Source organism: Elaeis guineensis, chromosome 15 (assembly GCF_000442705.2).
Source record: "Elaeis guineensis isolate ETL-2024a chromosome 15, EG11, whole genome shotgun sequence".
Lineage (NCBI taxonomy): Eukaryota > Viridiplantae > Streptophyta > Magnoliopsida > Arecales > Arecaceae > Elaeis > Elaeis guineensis.
In genome coordinates this window covers 66,287,957-66,311,563 of record NC_026007.2, presented here as the reverse complement: position 1 = coordinate 66,311,563, position 23,607 = coordinate 66,287,957, and the positions used below count along the sequence as shown (strand labels likewise).

The 23,607-nt window shown below is 36.5% G+C and overlaps 2 protein-coding genes across 2 annotated transcripts; both read left to right on the top strand.

The window, feature by feature from the left end:
- The first annotated feature begins 9,615 nt into the window (after positions 1 to 9,615).
- On the top strand, positions 9,616 to 18,326 carry LOC140854160 (uncharacterized). Its single transcript, XM_073249677.1, has 10 exons — positions 9,616 to 9,899; positions 9,984 to 10,101; positions 11,897 to 11,959; positions 16,381 to 16,572; positions 16,656 to 16,900; positions 16,981 to 17,184; positions 17,287 to 17,379; positions 17,540 to 17,641; positions 17,735 to 18,094; positions 18,195 to 18,326. The coding sequence occupies exons 4-10, from the start codon at positions 16,389 to 16,391 to the stop codon at positions 18,270 to 18,272; spliced, it is 1,266 nt and encodes a 421-aa protein (XP_073105778.1). The 5' UTR covers positions 9,616 to 9,899; positions 9,984 to 10,101; positions 11,897 to 11,959; positions 16,381 to 16,388; the 3' UTR covers positions 18,273 to 18,326.
- LOC140854159 (uncharacterized) lies at positions 12,542 to 15,619 on the top strand. Its single transcript, XM_073249676.1, has 3 exons — positions 12,542 to 15,001; positions 15,087 to 15,386; positions 15,471 to 15,619. The coding sequence occupies exons 1-3, from the start codon at positions 12,597 to 12,599 to the stop codon at positions 15,580 to 15,582; spliced, it is 2,817 nt and encodes a 938-aa protein (XP_073105777.1). The 5' UTR covers positions 12,542 to 12,596; the 3' UTR covers positions 15,583 to 15,619.
- Positions 18,327 to 23,607: the final 5,281 nt, after the last annotated feature.

The following is a 23,607-nucleotide window of genomic DNA, read 5'->3' as shown; positions in this document are numbered from 1 at the left end:
ATCACACGTGGCAGCATATTAGACCAATCGTACCGGTGGGCTCCGCCGCGGGGGCCATCAGATCCTTTCCCCCAACCAAAAACCACTCGATCGCAAAACCACCAGCCGCAACCGCAGTTTCTCTTGGAAAAATTTTGTATTACTCCCTCGTATTTCTGACAAGAATCAAAGAGACCCTCGAATTTTATATATTTTGGCAAATAATATTTTATTATTTTTTAAAAAAAATAATTACATCGAGTCCGGATGGATATATCACATGGCGTCTTGAGAAACGTGCGGAGGACCCCAGTCTATAGTCTATCGTATGAAACAATACGCTTTCTAATTCGCGTAGGAAACCCCTCGCATGCGTCAAAATATTCCATGTACCCAAATCATATTGCGTTCCTTTGGGTATATACCACCAACAACATGAGTTGTGAATAGATTTGCCCTAGGAATAAATGTTTCCTATCCTAAGTTTGGTGTCGGAATTCTTTATTGCCCACTGTGAGTTGGATCATTCCTATTCACATGGGAGAAACATGGTGGGGTGTATACTTTTTTTGGTTATACGAGGCTTTGACATTTGAGGACATAAAATTAAGAGATTATCCTTCCTTAATTCAAGAATGTGAGATAATTACTCAAAATTAGAAGGCAATGAGGTAATTGCTCAGGCTAATAAATCAGCTATTTTATTAGGTTTCCTTCGTGATAAAATGTAGCTTTGAGCTTAACGCAACGCCGTCAAATTTTCAAACTTGCTAAGGATTGTAATGGTTCCTACTTATTTTTAATCAAACTTGCTGATACATTTGAAACTAGGCCATCAATCATCGCGTTGGCGACCCAATGGCAGCCCAATACTTGTCTTTAATGAAAGATGAGAAAGCAACTATTCAACCTTTGCCATGTGAACTTTTATGATCGTGGTGGGGAAGCTCCAGAGTCTTCTACTCATTAGATGACAAGCGATCAGCCATCCCGCTGCTCCACTTCTTCCTCCACTTAGTAAGATCCGTAATCTCAACAAATTTTGAAATATGTGAAGCTGTTACTAACAGTCGAGGCATATTCCAACAACCTCTATTCCCTGATGAATGACGCTTGCTCTCGACAGCAAGTATCGACCTCTGTCTATAAAATCTAACTCTCCAACTCTCTAAATAGGAGAAAAGAAGTAAGTGAATACTTACTCCACCTATCTTTTTTTTGAGATAGATCCTATATGAATAGGAATACACCTCCTTCGTACAGCTTTAAATAATTCTGACTCTATCTCTAAACGCCACCTTTCGCATGGCATCCTCTAAGCCACCAATTTTTACTCTCCCACCACAAATATCTGTTCTATTTCATATTCGATCTTACTACTGGCTTTCTTCTCAAAGTTCAGGCCTCTTCTATTTACTTCCATGAGAGATTGATTTAGACATCAGAAGGTCCATTGTTGGAGAATTCTCTAGTACGAAGACTTTTCTATCTTTGGTGGTGTTGCAGAATCCAGATCAGGAAATCCACTGTGGATCTAGAGCGAGCGTCCGATCCGAAGATCTCGACCAACTGTTTTGCAACCGTTTCTTCCTCTCTCTTGACTCCAGCTCATCGGCTTAAGCCAAATCGTCTCTTCAGCGGAAACACTTGCTAAAGCTTTATTATTTGCCAATATTTCCACCTGGTTCAATTGTGGATCTTGAGTTGTTTGTAGTCCTTAATTGACATACAGAGAGATATATGACATGGCGATTTCATCTTCTTCTTCCCTCATTTTTATTCTTTCTTTAACACTTTGTTTCTAAAATTAATCTTGTAATTTTTGACTTGCCATTGCAGGAGAAATCGATCATCTCTTCGGCATGCACCTTGCATCTCTTGCCTCAATGAGGGCTTAGATGTTTAATTGTAACGGTGAGCTTGAACAGCTAAGATAGAACCAGAGTATGATACGATCAAAATCTTGCAGAGAAATTTGACATCAAATTTTGGAGAGTTAAGTCGGATCTCTTCACAGGTTAGGTACACCATACGGGTCTATATGCAAACTTCGAAACTAATGTTTATGGCAGCTATGAGGTCAGGCCGAAGCATATGTGATCTATTAAACATATGATTTAGGCATGGGTTTCCAAAAGAGACCCCCTAACAATATTCTAGAATGAGTCTAATATAAGTGTGTATACATGGATCAAGTTGATTTAGCTCAATAACATGACACCTAACCAACTGGAGTAGATCTTTGTGGTCCTCAACTCCCAACCAAACATTCAAGCCCAATAGTCTACCCAACTTACATAATGCAAGGTATTGCTCTTATATCCTGTTCAACTTGGAACTTTACCCTGATGTCTCATTTATTTTCTTCAGAGCTTATTAAGTGTATTCTTACTATTCCTATCTCTCATGGTTCATGACTAGATCAGTTAGTTTGGGCCTCTTCTAGATCATCTCAAGTAAAGCTTAAAGATTTTTATAAACCCTCAACCACAAGTTCTTCCTCGACTCTAACTAACTTTGCTTGCATTTGAAAGTCATTGGTGCAGCCAAGGGCCAAAACCTTCCTATGGAAGCTTCAATGGGGCAGACTGTCTTGCAAAAGCATGCTAGCAAACAATGGCATTATTGATATCATGCATACCTCCCACTGTGATCTATGCCCAGCAGTCGTGGAAGATATTGAGCATGCGATTATTAATTGTGTGTATGCTCTAGACTGTTGGCATGTCCTAAGTTACATGTGCCGGGTGAACTTTGTTCCTTTTTCTTTGTCGAATTTGTTTCATTTTCTATCAAATGATCAGGTGGAGAAAAGATTGAAGTCACTTATCGCACATATGCCTTGGTCCCTATAGCACTCTCGGAACGATAGATTATTTAATCATAATATTACTTTTGTTTCAAATTTGGTTAGAAAGGCCTATTCCCTGTCTATTTCTGCTTCTCATTAGTTGCAACAGAGACATCCTCCATCCAAGTAATAGGGTGCTTTTTTCTTATCTCAACCACATCAATCTGCTCCTAACATCATATGGGTACTTTCTTTTTGTAGGGTAATTAAAATAAATTTTGATGCCTCAATTAATTCTCATACAGCTGCTGCAGCTTATGTAGTTATTCGAGATGTCTCAGACGTACTTTTGTCTTGTTAGGGAGAAAATGTTTGACTCCTTCTCAGTGCCTTTGGCTAGACATGGGCACTAGGCTATGCTTGGTACGGCCTGATCCAGGCTCACCGAGCCAAGCTCCAAACATACCGTGCTAGGCACAGTCTGTTTGGTAAACGAGCCGTGCCTGACATGGCCTGTTTATCCGAAACCCTAGCCTGGCACGGCCCTAGACCCGAGATCTGGCATGTCGTGCCAGGCACAGCCCAGTAGCCCATCAAGCCCACGAGCCTGATGGGCGGCACATTTTTCCTCTTTTTTATTTTGAAAAAAGCAGCCCAAACGGGCCGTGCCTGGCATGGCCCATTTAAGTCCGTTATTGGCTGTGCCTGGCACGGCCCATTTAAGGCCGGGCCGGTCACAGTCTGTAATGACTAATTTTTTTTATTATTTTTTAGATTGGATAATAGTTATTTTTTGATTTTTTACCATTTTACCTCTAACAGCTATAAAACGGCTAGTTTTATAGGTATTTTAGAAAAATAAAAGTTTTAGGACTCCTATAAATAACCCCCTCCTCTTCTATTTTCACCGTACCAAATCAATTCTCCTCTCCTTCTCTACTATTGCTTCTCTTCTAGCAATATTTAACAAGTATTCAATATTTAGCAATTAGTAAGTGTTCAAGTGCTATACAAGAGGAGGATTAGTCTACCTATTAGAGTCTTAGAGCTAGGAGATCTTTATTGAGGTCCTGAAGAGCACAAGAGGAAGCTCACAAATCTCCGTCGGCCTACCTCTATATAATTTTTTTATTTGATATTTTGGTTAATTTTTATTATTTGCATAACTCAATTTAGATATGGCATCTTTTGGTGAGAGTCATTTTGGCATTCCTTCGATTTTTGAAGGAGAAAAAACTACGGTTCCTGCTCCCAATATCGAAGGTCAAGACTCTGCCTCTTCTTCCCATAAGAGAACTAGTGCTGTATGAAATAATTTTGAAAGAGTTATGGTAGATGGAGTTTTAAAAGTAAAATATAAAAAATATACCAAATTATATAGTTGTGCTGGTAGTGTGAGAATTTATCATTTGAAAAGACATCAAGAGAGCTATATGGTGAGTGATACTCGTCTTCAAAATACCCTTAATATATAAGGGGATAGTCTTATAGATAATTTTATATATATTCATGAAAATCAAAAGAAACATTAGTAAAATGGATAGTAAAGGATGAATTATCTTTTAGCTTATGTGAGTCTTTTAATTTTGAAGAGTATATTCAATTAGCTCTACAATCCACTTACAAAAGAACTAGTAGATGTACATTTAAAAAAGTAGCTATGATTAATTTTTTAATAATAAAATAAAATTTAATTAAAATTCTCTCCATCCTAAATTCAAAAATATCATTAATTTCTGATATTTAGATATCATCTGTTGGTAGTTATTGTTTTATTGCTGTTACTGCTTATTATATTGATAATGATTGACTATTAAATAAATATATTTTTGCTTTTTATGCTTTTGATTTTTCACATTCTGGACAATAAATTTCTAATACTATTTATCAAACTGCATGTACATATGGTATTAATGATAAAATTATATTTATTACCTTTGATAATGCATCTAATAATAATTTTGCTATCAGATTATTGAAAGACTCATTGCATCCCATTCTAAATAGAAATTTGTTGCATATTAGATGTGCATATCATATTTTAAATCTCTTTTTTCAATCTGGTATAGGTATGATTCAAGATGTTATTATAAAAATTAGAAATATAATTTTTTTTATTCAAACTTCAAGAGCAAGATTTCAAAAATTTAAGCAAATGTATATAGATCATGATAAATATTTTAAAAAATTTAAACTTGATATAGTTAGTCATTGAAACTCAATATATACCATAATAAATGATGCATATCCATATAAAAATTTATTAAGTGTATATATTAATGATTATGGAATAGATTTTACATTGATTGAAACTGATTGGAACAAAAATAAAATTTTGAAAGAATTTTTGGTTAATCTTTATAATACCATTGAAATTCTTTCTGATGTTTATTATCTATCCTCTTGTTCATTTTTACAACAAGCATATCTTATTAGCCAAAAGTTTACGCAATATAGATATGATGATATTTTAGAATCTATTATTTATGAAATGAAAGCTAAATGGAATGAGTATTAGGATAGGATATATCCTATGTATAATTTAGTTATTATATTTGATCTACGTGTTAAATTAAGTGGTGTGCTAATTTTACTTGATGCATATTATGAAAACATAAATCAAGATCCCGAACCCACTAAAGTTGAGGTAAATCAACTTCTTCATGATATTGATGCTTTATATAATGAAAAGGTTTATGGGTCTAATGCTTCTCGTTCACAAACCTCCACCTCTTCTTCTAGTACTTCTCGTTCATCATCTATTTTCTCATTCATTGCACATAGGAGATATACACATGCTTCTTCAAGTTCATCTACATCTTCATATTTAAGTAGTGAATTTAAATTTTATTTAGAAAATGATTTTCAATCTATATATGATAAAAATTAAGTAGAGAATCTTGATATATTGTCAGATGGAAAAGTATTAAAAATCAATATCTTGTAATATCTGCCACTGCGCATGATATCTTATCTGTGTCGATGTCTACAGTAGTATCGAAATTTGCTTTTAGTGTGGGTCGACGTATTCTAGACGAAAAGAGAAGTATGATGACTGGCAAAATAATTAAGATATTGCTCTATTTTAAAGATTGATTGGATGTCGAGACGAGATTTCAAGATAAAGATGGATATAATGCAATATCTGATGATGCCGACAACACAAATACTACCGACGATGCATGATAAATTGACGATCAGTAAGATTTTTATTTATTAATGCTAGATATTTGTAACTTTTTAATTTTTATCTTTTAATTGTTGAGATGAATCACTTCCATTTTTTCTCTCTTTCTCATTGTATTCGGAGGTTAGGTCTAGTCCCGCTCCATCCCTTATACCATTTTGATTGTTATTAATAAACTGATAAGGGTCCATATCAAATCTCCCACTATTACAAGATGGTCTTATATTTTTACCACAAAAATCTCACATCTATATTTAATTTTACTCCTTAATTCTTTTTAATTTATAAAAAAAATTATATTTTTTAAATTTAAAAAAAAAAGAGTCGGATCAATATGCGAGCCGTGCCGGGCTTGGACCAGGCCTAGACCATGTCGTGCCGTGCTTGGTCCGCGTGCTGGGCCTGGGCCGCAGGCCATAATCCCTTAGCCCAGCTCCATCCCTTTTAATGTGCCGTGCCTGGCACGGTTCGTTATTGTAGCAAACGGGCCATGCCTGGCATGGCCTGTTTCGGACTGGGTCGGATCATGTAATGGGCAGTCCGGTCCATTGCCCATGTTTACCTTTAGCTGAGCTAACTATAGCTTGGCTTGATGTAAAGGCTGCTGTACACCAGTTTCATTATCCAAATGTGCTTATTGAAGATAATTTTAAAATTATAATCTCTTGGTTGCATAATCCTCTGACATACCACTAGGTAAATAATCCTCCGGTTCTTGATTTGCGGCCGTGGTTTCAATATTTTTCATCTATCTCTGTTGCCCATGTACACCGCGAGGCGAATCAAGTTGCAGATCACCTAGCTCATAAAGTCTTAAATGGGGATTTTACTTCTCAGGCTTGGACTAACTTTGATGCACATGCCCAGCTATTACTCCTGGTTGATGCCCATGGCATATCCTCTTTACGTGGTCATCAGCCTCGTATATCGGTAAGAATAGGCTGCTTTCACATTTGTGTTCAAGGTTTTCCTCCACCTCTTTTGCCGGTCTGTGGGTTATTTGTCTGCTGTTCTGTGTTCATATATTCTGCCTGGGGTGTTTTCTTTCAACTGATTTGGCTGTTACAGAGTACCTCTGTCAATTTTTATCTTGGACGAACACACCTGGATCACTTCAACTTTTCAGTATACACTTATTCTTATTTGATGAGTTCACCTGTTTTTTACTGGGCATTTATAACTCTTCAGTTACCTACCGCATCAATCCTTGATATGTTACGCTCCATCTCACAGTTGGATACTTGTCGCTCACAACATTTGCTTGTGGATGTTGGCTTTCTATTTGTAATGCACATACTCCGCAACCTCTTGTTGTCCTTCTTCTGTACTGTGAAATCGGATTTAGCAAAGCCCCAGAATTTTTGTTCCACCCTGAGGGTACAGGGCCTCCTCTGCACATCTCTCAGTCCTTATCTCTTACTGTGGAGGAGCTTAATGATCCCCAAAACTAATGTATCACATCTTGGAAAAAAGCAAGGAAAGCAAGAAACTGATGAAGCAAACAGGAACATTGCATACAAGGGAAATGGAATGAAAGGAAAAGATTGTAATGGAAAGAATGAGTATCTATTTGGACAAACCGTGCGGCGTTCAGTAACTCATTTTTATTCTTATATTCTATTTCTGTATGCAGGATGGCGCTTATATTATTAGGCAATATTTTGAATTTTGAATATAAGAGAGATCCTAGGATCCATTTTTGTTTTTGTATGATCATGATCGTTAATTTGTTATTTCTTTCTATCTTTGTATTATTACGATTATCAATCTCTTATATATTTTTAATTATAAATATAAATGATCTCCTCACCATATTTTGTAAGAAAAAATTTCCACAATATTTTTTTCAAAATTATTCTTCTATATTCAAATTTTTACATACACCATGTCTAAATCCAGCCTTACTTTTGTTTCCATTATCAATACTGCTTCACTATCAGCAACATTCAACTTCGAGAACCATTACCAAGATCTGTTACCTTTACATACTGTTCTTCTCACATCTGTTGCAGACCTCAACTCAGAGCATTGCTGCTGGGCTTGGCTTAGCAATCAATAATCTCTCTGCATTACTAACGATTCTGTTCACCGCTCCTTCTTTGCTGTTCCATCACTACAGTATAAGGTTTCTTCTCAGTTGCATATCTCTGAAATTACTATTTTATCAAGTCTTCTCCATCAACATAGCAATTGCTGCATTAATCTATAAAGCTTCACAAGTTCTTCGCCTTCTGGACTACAGTGTGCTTACACAAACGGATCTTCATGTGCTTGGTTGGCTTGTTCTACTACTTCATGTTTGCTCTCTTCCGTTTTTTGGGTTTGACTCTGTTTACCCAGCTGGTTATGATGTTATAGGAAACTATGTTTTTGTACAGCTTCATCCAGTACGTTCATGTTTTACCATGGGTTTCTTTTTGTTGTTTGGGTCAAACAGATGTCTTTGGCCCATTGTTTTTGTTTGTTCTCCTTGTTTACTTATCCGACTTCTGATTGCAAATATCCTTTACAATCTTAATTTTAAGAAATTCTTATAATTGGGTATATGATTTTGGATTCTGCAATATTTGGCTGCATCCAACTTCTTGAAGAGAGTCTATTGTTTTTTGTTCAGAGGAAAAAAATCTTACCTGGATTTTTTTTTTTTTTTTTGAATTGTCAAATGTGTTATGTATCAAAATTGTAGGAATTTACTAGAAGTTGGCTTGTGGAGGATCCTCCACCTAAGAACATAGGCAGCCTTTATTGTTTCTTAACATGTCGTTTAGTGCTCTTCCTTCTTTTTATGATGTGCTTTGGGTCATAATGTATGGGTAATTTTGTTCCTCAGCTACTACCTTGTGTGTTGAGTTGCGATACAGATTAATAGGGAGACTTTTTCCTTAATATTATTCTTTCAACATTCTTATGATAGGCCGTTGAAGTCCTTTATGTTGCAGGTTGTGGGAATGAATATGGAAACTTTTGTTGTTCCTTAGTATGCTTTCTTTGACATTTCTGTTTCTTTATATGACGGGGATTTGCTGATGTTATTGTCCTCTCTTTTGGTTCAAGTGTTTGATACTTGTAAGACTTTATTAGCTGTTTGTTAACATCATTTGTTCAATTTTGTTATGATAAAATATGTTGCTCTTCATGTCCTTCATTGTGCTTTGGGGTCGGCTATGGATGACTAAGAGTATCCATTTTTCCTCATATCAATTTTAACCTTCTTGCTTTCTTGGGTGGATTATGCTGCTATCATTGTGATTACTCTTGCTTCATACCACGTTCAGGTGACTGGTGGGGTACTTGGAGACGGTCAGGTATATGCTAAAGATGAGATGGGAAAGGAGCGTAGCTACACTACAACGAAAAGGGCCTGTAGCGACAGTTTTTTGCCGACGCTTTTGGAAAGCGTCGGCAAGTTGCGCAGACCTGCCGACGCTTTTTAAAAGCGTCGTCGTTTAACGACGCTTAAAAGCGTCGGCGTTCAACCGGCGTTCAACTCCGACGCTTTTAGCAAAAGCGTCGTCAAATAAAGCAAATGCCGACGCTTTTGTACAGTAATTTACGACGCTAAAAAGCGTCGTTAGGTTCGTTTAATACCCTTCTTCCCCCGTGCCCTAATCCATCTACCGCCGCCCTTTCCATCCTTAATTTCTTCCGCCGACCCGTCTCATCTCCGCCGCCGGCACCGCGCCCGCCGTCCACGCGCATCCGCCGTCCACGGCTCACCGCCGTTTGCCGCTCCCCTCTGCTGCCGCGTCCGTCGACGCCGCACCCGCGCTGTCGAAGCCGTACACCGTCCGCTGGAAGCAGCCACCCCACCGGCCCTCCTCCCCTCCCCCCTCCCGGCGGCCATCTTCCCATCACGATTCCCTTCGATTGCCGTGCACTTTTGCTTGGATTTTGTTTGGCGCAGACTGATTCGTGTTCGACCGATTCAATTTCGGCCCAAAGGTTCGGTCTCTCTCTCTCTCCCCCTCCCTCCTTCCCTGTGTCATGACCGGTAATCGCATCTAATATGTGTTTACCATTTCTCAGAGCGGAAATCCTCTCCGTCATCGAACATCGACGCGGTCTCCGGTCGATCCAGCTCCAGCATCGGATCCACCGCCTGGAAACCCCAGAATCCGAGAAATCCGCAAATCGAATCCTCAAGGTGATGAGATATCCGTGGATTCTGGTATAATTCCCCTGTTCTTTAGTATTTCTTCTTAATTAGTTGATATTGTGGAGCTTGGAAGCTCGAAATTAGGGTTCTTTATATTTAGAAAGACGGACAGAGGATTTACATTGCGAGTTCTTCTCTTTGGAGCTCCGAATTTGGTCTAGAATTCTTTGCTGTGGATGCTAGGTTTTAGGGAGTGTGAGGAGATCTTCACATGACTGGTTTTGATACGCCTAGGTCTAGGAAAGTGAGAGAGTTCTTCTCTGTTGAAATTTGATGGTGCAAGTTGTCCATCAATTGGTTTCTCTCTGTGCATGTCCATGTCTGCCTTGTGCATGTGCGATGTGCATGTGACTCATCTTCCATTTCAAGTAGGTGTGTATTCTGCAGTATGGTTCATGTTGCCCGTATCGGCTTATATAGAAAGTTTGATCTGGTAGTTGCTGACTAGTTTGGGCCGGCAATGGGTCATAAAAGGATTCCAAAACCCTTTATTTGGGTTCATTTTCATCTAATGCAAGAGAGGGAGATGGGATAATTTTATACCAAATCTTATGATTCTAATTTACTGGAGATGTGCTACCATGATGTTGTGATACGCATTGCTATTTAATGCCTATATAGCGCTAATGTAGAACGAAAGATGAAAGGATACACTGCCTAATATAAGGAAAACAAATAATGAACTTTTGGAGTTATCTGTATTTCGTAGTTTTTTTCTTTTGTAACGAAATGCAAATGCTAATATTATGATCTTCTAGAGTTACACCTTCATAATATTCTAGTTAAAAATAATATGACGTTATTAGTGCTGCATGGTTTTCTTTCACAAAACCTGGCGTCCTAAATCCATGTTTTCTTTCATTTTGAAACAAGTATGATGTTAGCAGTGTTGTGTTTTGATTATTTTGTGATTACTTGAGCATGACTCATCTATTTGTCATTATGTTACTTTCTGTGGATGATGTTATTTAGTCTCTTTGGATCAATGATAGTATTATTATATTTCATTTTGGCCTGTTTCAACCTTCCTGCTGTAAATCATACTTTAATCTTGTTTAGCATCCGTCATCATGTCATGCTCTAAATACATGAAACCTTGAATTCATTAATGAAAGTTTTTTTACTGCAATGTTTATGAAGTGTGGTGAAATTTATCCTGACATTTTAGGATGGACCCTGAAAATCTCTTTGATCGGTGAGTATGTTGCTCTTCTTGCTACCAATCCCCCTTACTTATGCTTCTGCATCTATTTTTCACTCACTCTGTCTTCCAGAATCTTCTCTGTGTTTGTTTCCTCTGATCAATGGCATGCTTATATATAGTTCTTTTGAAGTTTCTATTTTACTGTGCTTGTGCAAGGATTATAATGCAAATATGTGTAACAGGAAAATTTTAATTTAGTGAGTAGGCTTGTACTTCATGTATGTCTGTGCTCCAAATTATGCAAGTCATACTCTTTTGGATTTGGTGGTTAACAACTGGTTGTACATGATCAATTTACAACCAGTTATCAAATATCAAATATGGTAAACCTGTGTAGCATAAAATAAATGATATAGAGCTAGATCAATTTACAACCACACCCTCTTAGTATCTCTCTACGAGGTTCACCCGAAAATATGTAGTACAATTAATTAAGGTTGTGATACATGGTTGATGAATGGATAATTTCATAGTTTCATGAATCCTGATCGATTGCTTATCTGACATGTGGCACTCGTTATGTGGCTGGACCCTGATATCGTGTGGCCTACGTTATCCTTATCTTCGTGACTGATGAAGACTAAGCATCTGGATTAAGCTGGGCCAAGTTTCTTTGTCCACTACTCCCCAAGTTAATATCAGGTATTAAATCAAATTAATTATGAATTAATTTTTCAAAAATTACATTGCATCGAAACATAGACCCGTCTTTTGATTAATGTACATATTCTATTATATCCGTACATTTATTTATTTTTGTACGGATAAAAGAATTATGTACATTGATCAATTGATTGTCCAGTATGGACAGTTTGGAAAATGTGAGTAATTCTATAGGTCATTACAATAATCAAATGGTATGCTGAGAGGTTCGGAAAAAATTTCGGATGGTATTTTCCTTTTGTTCTTCCTATACGGAAGAACTAAGGAGAAATACTGCCGAAATTTTTTTCGGCTCTTGTTGCATATCATTTGATTTTTGTAATTGACCTATAGAATTAATACATTTTCTGAATGGGATAGGACCTTCTTTACCTATTAGTTGATGATAGCAAGTATTTACTATGTAAACTTTATGTAGTTGTTATTTTTTTGGATTTTATGAAATGACTGATATTTTTTACTCATTGCATTAATATAGATTGTATAATTTTTTTTTTATTTTTAGATAAATTGCTAGTTCGGTCAGTTTTATCCTACAATGGACAAAAGTTGGATAAATAAACCAAGGAATAGTAAAGAATATTTAGATGGAGTTCATGACTTCATTAAATTTGGTATGGAGAAAAGTAGTTTGAATGGAAAGATTTTATGTCCATGTCGGAAATGTGTAAATAGTTCTTCTTTAGATCCACAAAATGTTGAAGAACATTTGGTATGGAATGGTTTTTTAAGAGGTTATACCGACTGGATTTTTCATGGAGAATCTATGTTGCCATCATCATGTAACCAACCCCTGACTCATTGCGGATCCACTAGCCTAGAAGACAATTCTGCAAGAGATGATGATATAAGGGGTTTGATCACAGATGCTTTTGGATTTGATGTTCAAAATTTAGGAGAATCCAGTAGTATACAAGAAACAGTTGGGATGTTTGATGGATGTACGCATACGGAACGTATGCATGTTGAGGAGCCCATACATACATCTAATGATGAGACAGCTCGTTATCACACCTTAATGAAAGATGCAGACGAAGAATTATATCCGGATTGTACAAAATTTTCTAAGATTTCTTTTCTTGTTCATTTATTTCATATCAAATATTTGAATGGATGGTCTGGAAAGAGTTTTACCATGCTGCTCAAGTTATTAAAGGATGCATTTCCAGAAAGCACTCGTTTACCACCATCGTATTATGAAGCCAAGAAAGTAGTAAAGGAATTGGATCTTGGATACGAAAAGATTCATAGTTGTCCGAAAGATTGTATGTTATATCGGGGTGAAAACGCTAATCAAGAGTCATGCAATGTATGTGGATCTTCAAGATGGATAACACAAAAAGAAGATCGAGATGATGTACTGAATGAATTGGATGCAACGCGGAGTAAAAAGAAACCGGCCAAGGTATTGCGTTACTTTCCTCTTATACCTAGATTGAAAAGGATTTATGCATCATCAAAAACAGCTTCATCAATGAGATGGCATCATGAAGGACGTACAAAGGATGGAATGTTGAGACATCCAGCAGATAGTCTTCAATGGAAAGCATTTGATGATAGACATCCTGATTTTGCCTCTGATGTTCGCAGTGTTAGGTTTGGCTTAGCTTCTGATGGCTTCAATCTATTTCGGACCCTGAGTTCTACCTACAGCACTTGGCCAGTCGTTTTGATACCTTACAATTTGCCACCGTGGATGTGCATGAAACAATCATCACTTATCTTGTCAATGGTTATTCCAGGAGATAAGGGTCCAGGCAATGATATTGATATTTTTCTACAGCCTTTGATAGAGGAATTGAAACAGTTGTGGGAGGGTGTTGATGCATTTGATGCTTCCAACGGCCAAACATTTAAACTACGGGCAGCATTGTTATGGACTATTAATGATTTTCCAGCATATGCCAATTTATCTGGCTGGAGTACAAAGGGACGGGTCGCATGTCCTTGTTGTGGAGATTCAACACATTCAATTTGGTTAAAACATGGAGGTAAATTTTGTTACATGGGACATCGTCGATGGTTGGAAGCAAATCATCCGTTTCGATTTCAGAAAGATTTGTTTGATGGTACTATAGAATTGGGATGTGCCCCTATTCCACCTTCTGGAACTGATGTTCATAGACAAATGGATGGCATGAATTACAGCTATGGTAAGCACTCAAAGTCCTCTAAAAAAAGAGGAAGGGATGATGTTGAACGCTCAGTGCACGAAGGGTTACCAGAGGAAGTCAGTATCAGTACTATAGATGCAGATCAGTTGTTTCAAGATCCAGACAATTATTTCGAGGATGAAAATGAGGAAGACACACAGATAGCATCTACACAACAGCCAAGTAAATATTTATGGAAAAAACGAAGTATCTTTTTTGACTTACCTTATTGGAAACATAATCTTATTCGGCACAATCTTGATGTCATGCATATAGAGAAGAATGTTTGCGATAATTTACTTGGAACATTTTTAAACCTTGATGGAAAGAGCAAAGATAACATGAAGGCACGTCTTGATTTAAAAGAAATGGGTATCCGACAGGAACTTCATCCTAAAATACTTGCTAATGATAGAATTTATGTGCCTCCTGCATGTTACACAATGTCTGCTCGAGAAAAGGATAATTTTTTGGGAGTTTTGAAAAGTATCAAAGTACCCGATGGATATGCATCGAATATTTCACGATGTGTGCATCTAAAGGATCGAAAACTTTCAAATCTTAAAAGTCATGATGGTCACATATTGATGCAAGATATTTTTCCAATAGCTTTAAGATCGTCATTGCCGAAACAAGTTGTTACAATTGTACTTCGATTATCGTCATTCTTTAAGGCATTATGTTCCAAAGTTATTGATCCTCGGGAACTTGATCAGTTAGAATCGGATATTGCAATTACACTTTGCCAGATGGAAAAGATTTTTCCTCCTGGATTTTTTACTATTATGGTACATCTGCTCGTTCACCTAGCTTCAGAAGTTAAAGTTGGTGGACCGGTACATTATAGATGGATGTATCCTATTGAGAGGTATTATTACAAACCTTAAATCTTTTGATAATTTTATTAGAAACAACAGCATACTGATATTTTAATAAATATTTAATTCTTGAAGGTATCTTGTGCGTCTTAAAGATTATGTGCGAAATAGAGCCTATCCCGAAGGCTCGATTGCTGAAGCATATATTGCGGATGAATGTTTGACATTTTGTTCAAGATATCTTCAAGGTGTAGAGACTATTTTTAGTCGACCTCAACGGCATAATGACTTTGTGGAGAATGCAGAACTGTATAAGTTCTTAACTGCTGGAAAATTCTTGGGAAGAGGTGAAGGTATTGTACTTGATCAAAAATCCTTAGCACAAGCACATCGTTATGTGTTACTTCATAGTGACATAATATCTGACCATCGCAGGTTAGTATATTTAAGGAATGACATCAAAATTTAAATTTTATATTAGATATAATGTTCTAAATGATATATTTATATTTTATGCAGTGAATTTTTAATTTATCAGAGACGAGCCAATCATAACATTCGTCCTAATGCAAGGATTGAACAGCGATGGTTGGTCGAGTTATTCCCTATGTGGCTTTCGAATCAGGTGTGATTTATATTTAATTATTGGATATATTAATTTTTGATACATATTTAATATCAGATAACTCAACTGTACTTCGTCATATCATTTTTTGTTAGGTATCAAAGATGATGGAGACAAATAAGTCAGATGAACTAATAGCTCTTGCTCGAGGACCTAACAAGATTGTGAATAGATATAATGGTTTCATAATTAATGGCTTTAAATTTCATACTAGAGAACGGGAGAAATTTAGAAAAACACAGAATAGCGGTGTTATGGTGGAAGCGGATGAAAAATCCTATTATGGTGCACTTAAAGATATCTATGAGTTGGATTATTATGGAAAATTTAAAGTAGTACTGTTTAGATGTGATTGGATAGACATAAACTCACTAAGGGGTTTGAAACAAGATGCAAATGGATTTACACTTGTAAATTTTTCAAGGTTGATACACACTGGTGTGTTATTGAAGGATGACCCATTCATTTTTTCATCTCAAGCTCGTCAAGTATTTTATGTACAAGATGCAAAAGATAAAGATTGGTTTACTGTCATCAAAACAAAATCTAGAGACTTATATGATATGGGAAACCAAGTGGAGGATGATGACGATGACACTTATACACAATGTATGCCCTACAATTTTGTGCCAGCTGATGATTTAAATGATACGACGACGTTGGTTAGAACAGAATTCGAAGAAAACACTACTGCTTGATTGTTACTGGTAATAATTATTTATGATGTATATATTTTGCATTAATTATTGTGTTATTTTACTCCATATATTAACTGATTCTACCTTTTATTTATATAAATGCTAGGTGACATCATGCGTCGCAGGGGACGATATGCTGGTGTGCAGTTCCAGTTTTCACAGACAGAGGTCGGTACGTCTTCTTCAGCACAGCAGCCTGAGGCCAGTTCAGCTGCACAGCATTCTGAGCCCTGTCCTTCATCATCAGCACAGCACGATCCTCCTGTTCATCAGCCAGATGATGAGATACACGTGCAGGGTATATATTGTCTTTCATGTAAATTTTTTTTATTTCATTTTATGTATATTTATGATATAGTTACTTTTATGTATTTTTTGCAGATGGATCCGGGAGAGTACGCCCCAGACGTGGACCCACAGTAGTACGAGATGTGTGGCAGATGCGTGAGGGCGAGAGGATTGTTGTGGAGTGCAATCAGCTAGGTCAGCCAATTAAGAAAGCTGCCTGCTTATTGACTTCATTTTTGGGGACTGTTGCTCGGAGGCCTCAGCTATGTCCGTTGGGCTATGCAAAATGGAATGACATGCTTCCAACGTACAAAGTTGAGCTCCTCCGAGTTATAGAGGTAATGAATTGATGTTCATACTGTATATTAATTATTAATCATTTATATAATTTATTTCATTTAACTTTTTTTTTTTATAGAGCAAGTTTGTTCTCCCTCCATCCACTCATGATTTTGTAATGAAGTCTCTCAACCGCAAATGGAAAGAATATAGAGCGCAATTGAAGAAGGACTATATGAGACAGGGTATGACAGAGGAGGAGGTTGCTAGGAATTGTCCTCCTGATGTACCCCCTCATCAGTGGATGGAGTTGGTTCATTATTGGTTCTCCGAGAGGGCACAGGTATATTATCTGTTTATTATCTTTTTTTTCTAAATATTTTATAAAAATATTGATTTTTATTATATATTGTATATATAACAAGTTCTTTACTTTATTTTACAGACTTATTCTGCTATTGGTAGAGCTGCACGAGCAGCTCAGTCTGTTCCTCATACATCGGGATCGAAGAGTTATGCACGACTCCGACAGGAGTTTGTATGTTCCTTAAACTTTCATAATTAACTTTTAATTTTTATGTTCAAATATTTATATAATTAATATCATTATGTATCGTGGACCATGTCTGTATCATGATACTCATATATTTTTTTAAATTATCATAATTGTTTGCTTAAAATTGAAATTATTTGTGTAGGAGGATGAGCATGGGAGGAAACCCGGACAAGTGGAGTTTTACCGGATGACTCATACTCATCAGGATGGTACTTTTGTTCGAGATGAGTCGAGAGATTTATATGTACGGTATTATTAATATTATATTTTTTGCAATGATTTAAATTTAATTTTGTTAGCTATTAATGTATAACTCTTGTTTTCAAAAAAAATACAGGAGAGGGCTACATCTCTCATTGCGGAGCGTGACGACGAGTCCGCAGCATCTACGCAGCAGAGCCGTATCGAGACCGAGGTCTTCACAGAGTTGATGGGACCAGAGCGCTACGGCCGAGTGAGGGGTTATGGAGTAGGAGTCACCCCCACTCAGTTATCTGAGGTTAGTAGATATACGCAGCATGCTGCAGCAGATGCTCAGGATTCACGCGTTCGCAGACTCGAGGCAGAGATACAGGAGATTAGACAGAGTCGTGCCGCTGAGATGGAGGAGATGCGACAGAGCCGTGCCGAGATGCAGGCCATGAGGGGACAGATTGATCGCCTTACATCTTTATTAGAGATGTATGGTTCATCTCAGGTAAACACATAATATTAAATATATATTTTTATATTAATTTAATGATTTATATATTTTATTTATAGATATGCAAATCATGCTTTTGATATATTTTTTGTAGGCTCCTGGCATATCAGGCACCTGTCGAGATAGCGGCACGTCACGTGGAGACAACGACGACCATCCGCCTGCAGATTGATGTTATTTTATTTTTGTTATATTTTTATATTTATTTATATTACTCTTGATTGTAATGGACGATTAGTACTTTATTTTTATTTATATAAAATATTGTCTTTTGGTTTGATTAAATTTTCTATTTCAGCTTGCTTTTGATGTGAATGATGGTGATTGTACATGTGTGAATGTGAATGTGGTGATTGTACATGTTTATTGTATTGTACAGGTGATGTGAATGATGGTGATTGTACAGGTGTGAATGTGAATGTGGTGATTGTACATGTTTATTGTATTGTACAGGTGTGATATGATTTCGTACAGAAATGTATTGTATTATTTTTTTTTTAAATAATATTTGTATTTTTTTTTTCCTCTTAAAACCTTTAACGACGCTTATAAGCGTCGTTAAATTTGTCTTTTGCGACGCTTTAAAGCATCGTAAATTTTTACATTAACGACGCTTATAAGCGTCGTTAAATTTGTCTTTTGCGACGCTTTAAAGCGTCATAAAGATTTAAATTAACGACGCTTATAAGCATCGTTAATGTAAATCTTTACGACGCTTTAAAGCGTCGTTAAAAAATAACGACGCTTTTAAAAAGCGTCGGCGCTATTCGTCCCCACTCTTACATAGTCGACGTTTTGCCGACGCTTTTCGAAGCATCGTAAAGCCAAATAGCGACGCTTTAAAGCGTCGTTAATGACCATAAATAGCGTCGTTAATGCCTATTTTTTCTGTAGTGCTAAGTATTGTCGGAGGAAGAACTTTACAGATAATAACCTATTGCGATAAATTTTCGACCCTAGCCAGAGCTACTGTAGCGACACGAAGCCCGACAAAGATGATGGCGCCCGAAGCCACAAAATAAGTTTTTGATTGAGGATGGTTTTAGTGGGGACTCCAACACTCCAGTCAAAAATCTGAAAGAAATAGGAAGGAGCGTGCAAGGGAGTTGCATACCTATGGGGTCTTTTGATTATCCCTATTTATAAGTCAGGATTGGAGTCATCAGAGGAAAAAGCGGTGGGAGACCTCTCTGCCTCCATCGAGCATATCCTCAGAATTTTCGCTCTGATTTTCAAAGATTTGGCGGGTGGCGATACCTCATCTGATATGTGATGAGCTACTTCCATTAATGACCCCAACCAAAGTCCTTGGGATCTAGCAGTTGATGTGACCTTATCCCGTGCATGGCCAGCCATTTTCTGAATGGCTATGGTTTTGAGTATCTAGAATTCGGAGGTTGATATGATCTTTTTCCGCATATGGTCAATCGCTTATCTTAATGGCTTGATTTGAAAAAGCTGTGTGAAGTTTCCTGCCGATTTTTTCGAACATGACGATCGAAGTAGGGAGCGGAGAAAGTGTGACTTAACAACCCGCCATATATACTATTGGAGATGTGGTGGATGCCTAGGTCGAAGCTGACGTAGGGGTCGATACTCGAAAATCTAGATCAATATTCAATGTCTGGATGTCGTTCTGATGATGAGTGAGATGTTAGATATATAGATCGATAATTTGATCTGCCTGAAGATGGATTCGGCCAATGATGCTTGGGGTTGGCAACTCGAGTGTGGATCGGCGGTTTATAAACAAAGATGCTAGTGAGAAGTCAGAAACCCATGTACAGGTCGGTGGCTGATGTGAGGGTCAGTGGCCGATATATGGGTTGGCCATGACCAACGTTCGCTTGAGTCTTCAGACGAGGTACCAAAGTTCTACCCATAACATAACCTTAACAAAAAGTTATTATAATGTAGAACTTTACAGATAACAACTTCAACAAAAAATTATTATAATGTAGGGTATAAGTGAGGAGTTCATAGATTGTGTATCCATTGGTTCTATGGATCAGTCAGATATTAGAGAAATTATTGTTAGAAAAATAGGATCTTTAGCTCATATAATTTTATAAAACACAAAACTAATATTATTTACCTTGAGCTATTGTGATATCAGAAGTACACCTAGATTCCACTTCTATTTTGAACACCTTATTTAGTTTGAGCACTTTTGGTGGTCTTCCCTCTCCTTGATACTCTCTCTCTTATGTTGGTACTTATTGATGGGTATCACAAACACGGGTATGTATATGGAGAGAGGGATCAAGAGCCCCTTATATAGATTGCTAAAGTAGCCCTTCCCATCAAGAGTCCTTAATGCCATTAATGAAGGCGCTTAATGACTTCCTCCTAGATTAGATGAATCCTTTAATATGTATCCAAATTGAATCTAATATTTTTCCATATGTATGTACTTTGCATATGAGACATTAAATTCATGAACTTTGATAATAATAATTAACATTTAATAGATAATAACTTTTGTAATGAACTTTGATAGGTACATTCTTTTGGTCAATGTACCAAATTCATAGATTCATAACAGCATTTAATTGGTTCATGACTTTGGTCATGGAACCCTTTTAGTTTCCCATATACATTCTTTAATGTGCATAAAAATTTGTTAAAACCTTTTAGCTTCGCATATTCATTCATATATAAAGGGTTTTGCTAACCAGTGCCGTAAGGGCACTGGTTAAGGAACATTTATTGTTTCTTCAAAACCAGCAAAACCTTTGTCCAAGGCATCAGAGATGAAAATTACACCCATCACATGAGTCAACGTTTTGTTTCTCATTAATATTAACCTTATTTAAAAAAAAAAATAAAAATACCTATTATAAGTACATTAATGCACATTCTTTTTCATAAGTACCATCAAACTTGCTTTAAAGAAAAATAAGAATTTCAAAAATGACAGGAAGTTAGATAAAATTAAATGTGATGGCGACGTAGGTATTGGTGATTAGGAGGAGAGAGGGGTGATGGAGTTTCAGAAAATGATAGGAAGGTGACGGAATTTCGGACTGAGAGAGGCAAAAGAACTGCATATTTAAATGATGATTGTTCAATGCCCATTTGCGGTGCTAGCCTGTCTTATAGCTTTGACCCTAAACAGCACTCTCTCTTGCCCTCTCGCATGCTTGCGTCACATCTCATTTCTAATATATTAAATTTTTTTCATCTTTAATAACCTTTACAACTTGATCGCTCTAAGAGTAGAAGAAAAAACTCATAAAAAATAATTTTTTTAATAAACATTTTGCTAATAATCTGTAATGAATATTTTTATTTTTTTTAAAAAATAAAATTAATGTTAATAAGAAATGAGATGTTGACTCATGTGATGGGTATAATCCTCATCTCCGATGCCTTGAATAAAAATTTTACTGATTTTCAAGAAAAAATAAATGTTTCTTAACCAATGCCCTTAGGGCACTGGTTAGCAAAACCCATATATAAATGTGATCATAAAGCTCACTTAAGTTATGTATATTTTTCAACAATTATTTTCTCAAAAATATTAATAAAATCATAAATATTTTATATATTTATTTTATATGTAAAATAAATTATTTTTATAATACTTTTAGTAGATCATTGGTGGATTTATCTTGCCGCATTAATCTTTGCCTAAGATGTTATTTTTTCAACGCATGTAATGGATTTCTTGTTGGGCTTTTGATACGATCTTAGTAGTTTTTTTAATTGATGAAATATTAACAAACTAGAGTTTTTTTATTTTAATAACTGATGATCATAAAATATGATTTGTAAGATAACAAACCATATAAAATGACATTTTTTGTTTGTAAATTGTCATAAAATATTATAGAAATATGATTCATGTATGTATGTATGTGTGTGTGTGTGAGCATGAAGCCTTTATGATGCATGGATGGCATGTATGGGTGCATGGTGGGGTGGGTGTGTGTGTATAGAGGCGGGGGTGCCCAAAAGAACAAGGAATGAACGCTGGCCCGTCTCACCAATTGGCCTGGTGGCAGGGACTGATAAAGAAAGACACTGCTGCTTTGCAAGTTCATACCATGTGCAGTTGTCGTTCGTTTTCGGCACGCATGTAGTGAGTTAAAAGGCATGTAACAGTGACACAACCAGAACTCATTATTTTATTTATCTAGTCAGGACCACTCATTATAAGATTAATGCATCATCTGGATTGCAACCATAAATAATATTGACTGATTCAATTGTAAACAAAAAAAAAGTTGACGAACGACCTGGTCCTATACCTATCACCATTTGATGGTATCCCAACATATATCCATAGACATTCTTCATAACGGGAACAAGTAACATGCATCACATTTGATGTATTCGAAGCAGTTTATATTTTACAGAACAACAAGTATCCAAAATCGAATTGTATGTTGGAATCATGTCCATTCATTAAATGGCATTCATGTCTATATCCAACAAATTCTATAGCGCATCCAAATGCAACTCCTACCGTGTGGTCTTGGCCTTCTTACCTGTCCAACTTTATGAGTCTTTGAAGACTTGGAAGCTGAACCTTTTTGGGGCCAAAACAATGCCAGAACCAAATGGGAAGACACCTAACCCTCCCAGGGTCATTGTTATGATGGCATTCAACTCCGAAGAGGACTTCTTTCGGTCATGCGTTCCCATCTCCTCACACTCAAAACCCTCCTCGGAGGTGAAGTCATAACCCATGGAATCATTAATATTGTCTCTTTCCATCTCAAGGTAACTAGTAAAAATGAAAACATATAAGTTGGTAAAGCGTTTGTTAGGTGTATCAAATATCTTGGAATCAACCCCGTCTTCTGAAGTCAGAAAAATTTGCTAAGGACTATCCTGTTATGTAACCCATTACCCCAACCACCTCCCAACAAAAAAAAGAAAAAAAGAAAAAAAAAAGGGGGGGGCTAAATATAGCAGCTGCCGTCAGCCCATCATGAAACCTAAAAAATACTAATTATTACCAAATATTTCAATATCCATGTAAATAATATTAAACAAATATTTAATATTTAATAAATTGATACAAGCAAATCATACTCTGATTTATTTTTATTGTCATCCAATTTTCTCATTGTAACATCAGAGAACAGTTATTACTTAAACATTGTCTTCTGGAAAGAGATTTTGCTGGAAAAGGCTTTTTTTTCTCTCTCTCTCTCTCTGTTACGACGTTAAATATAACGGAGGGGATTTATTATCTGGAGGCATCATTTTATAATATGAATATTGACCTGGAGCTAGCCACGCTGTGAAATGGAATAAATAAATATAATATATTTTTATCTAAATTATTAAATTATATTCGATAGCGAATAAAATAATTTGAAAAGAATATTGGACCGAATGCGCCGCCTCTACGCGACTCGAAGAGGCCGTCCGGTTTTCGGTTTCGTCCAAGTTGGTAAAAACAATAAAAAAAAGACTGCGGGAACCACAGGTCAAGAAAAATAAAGGATACCATACCGTTTCAACAGTCTAATTCTGTCCGTTTCTGGAGCGCC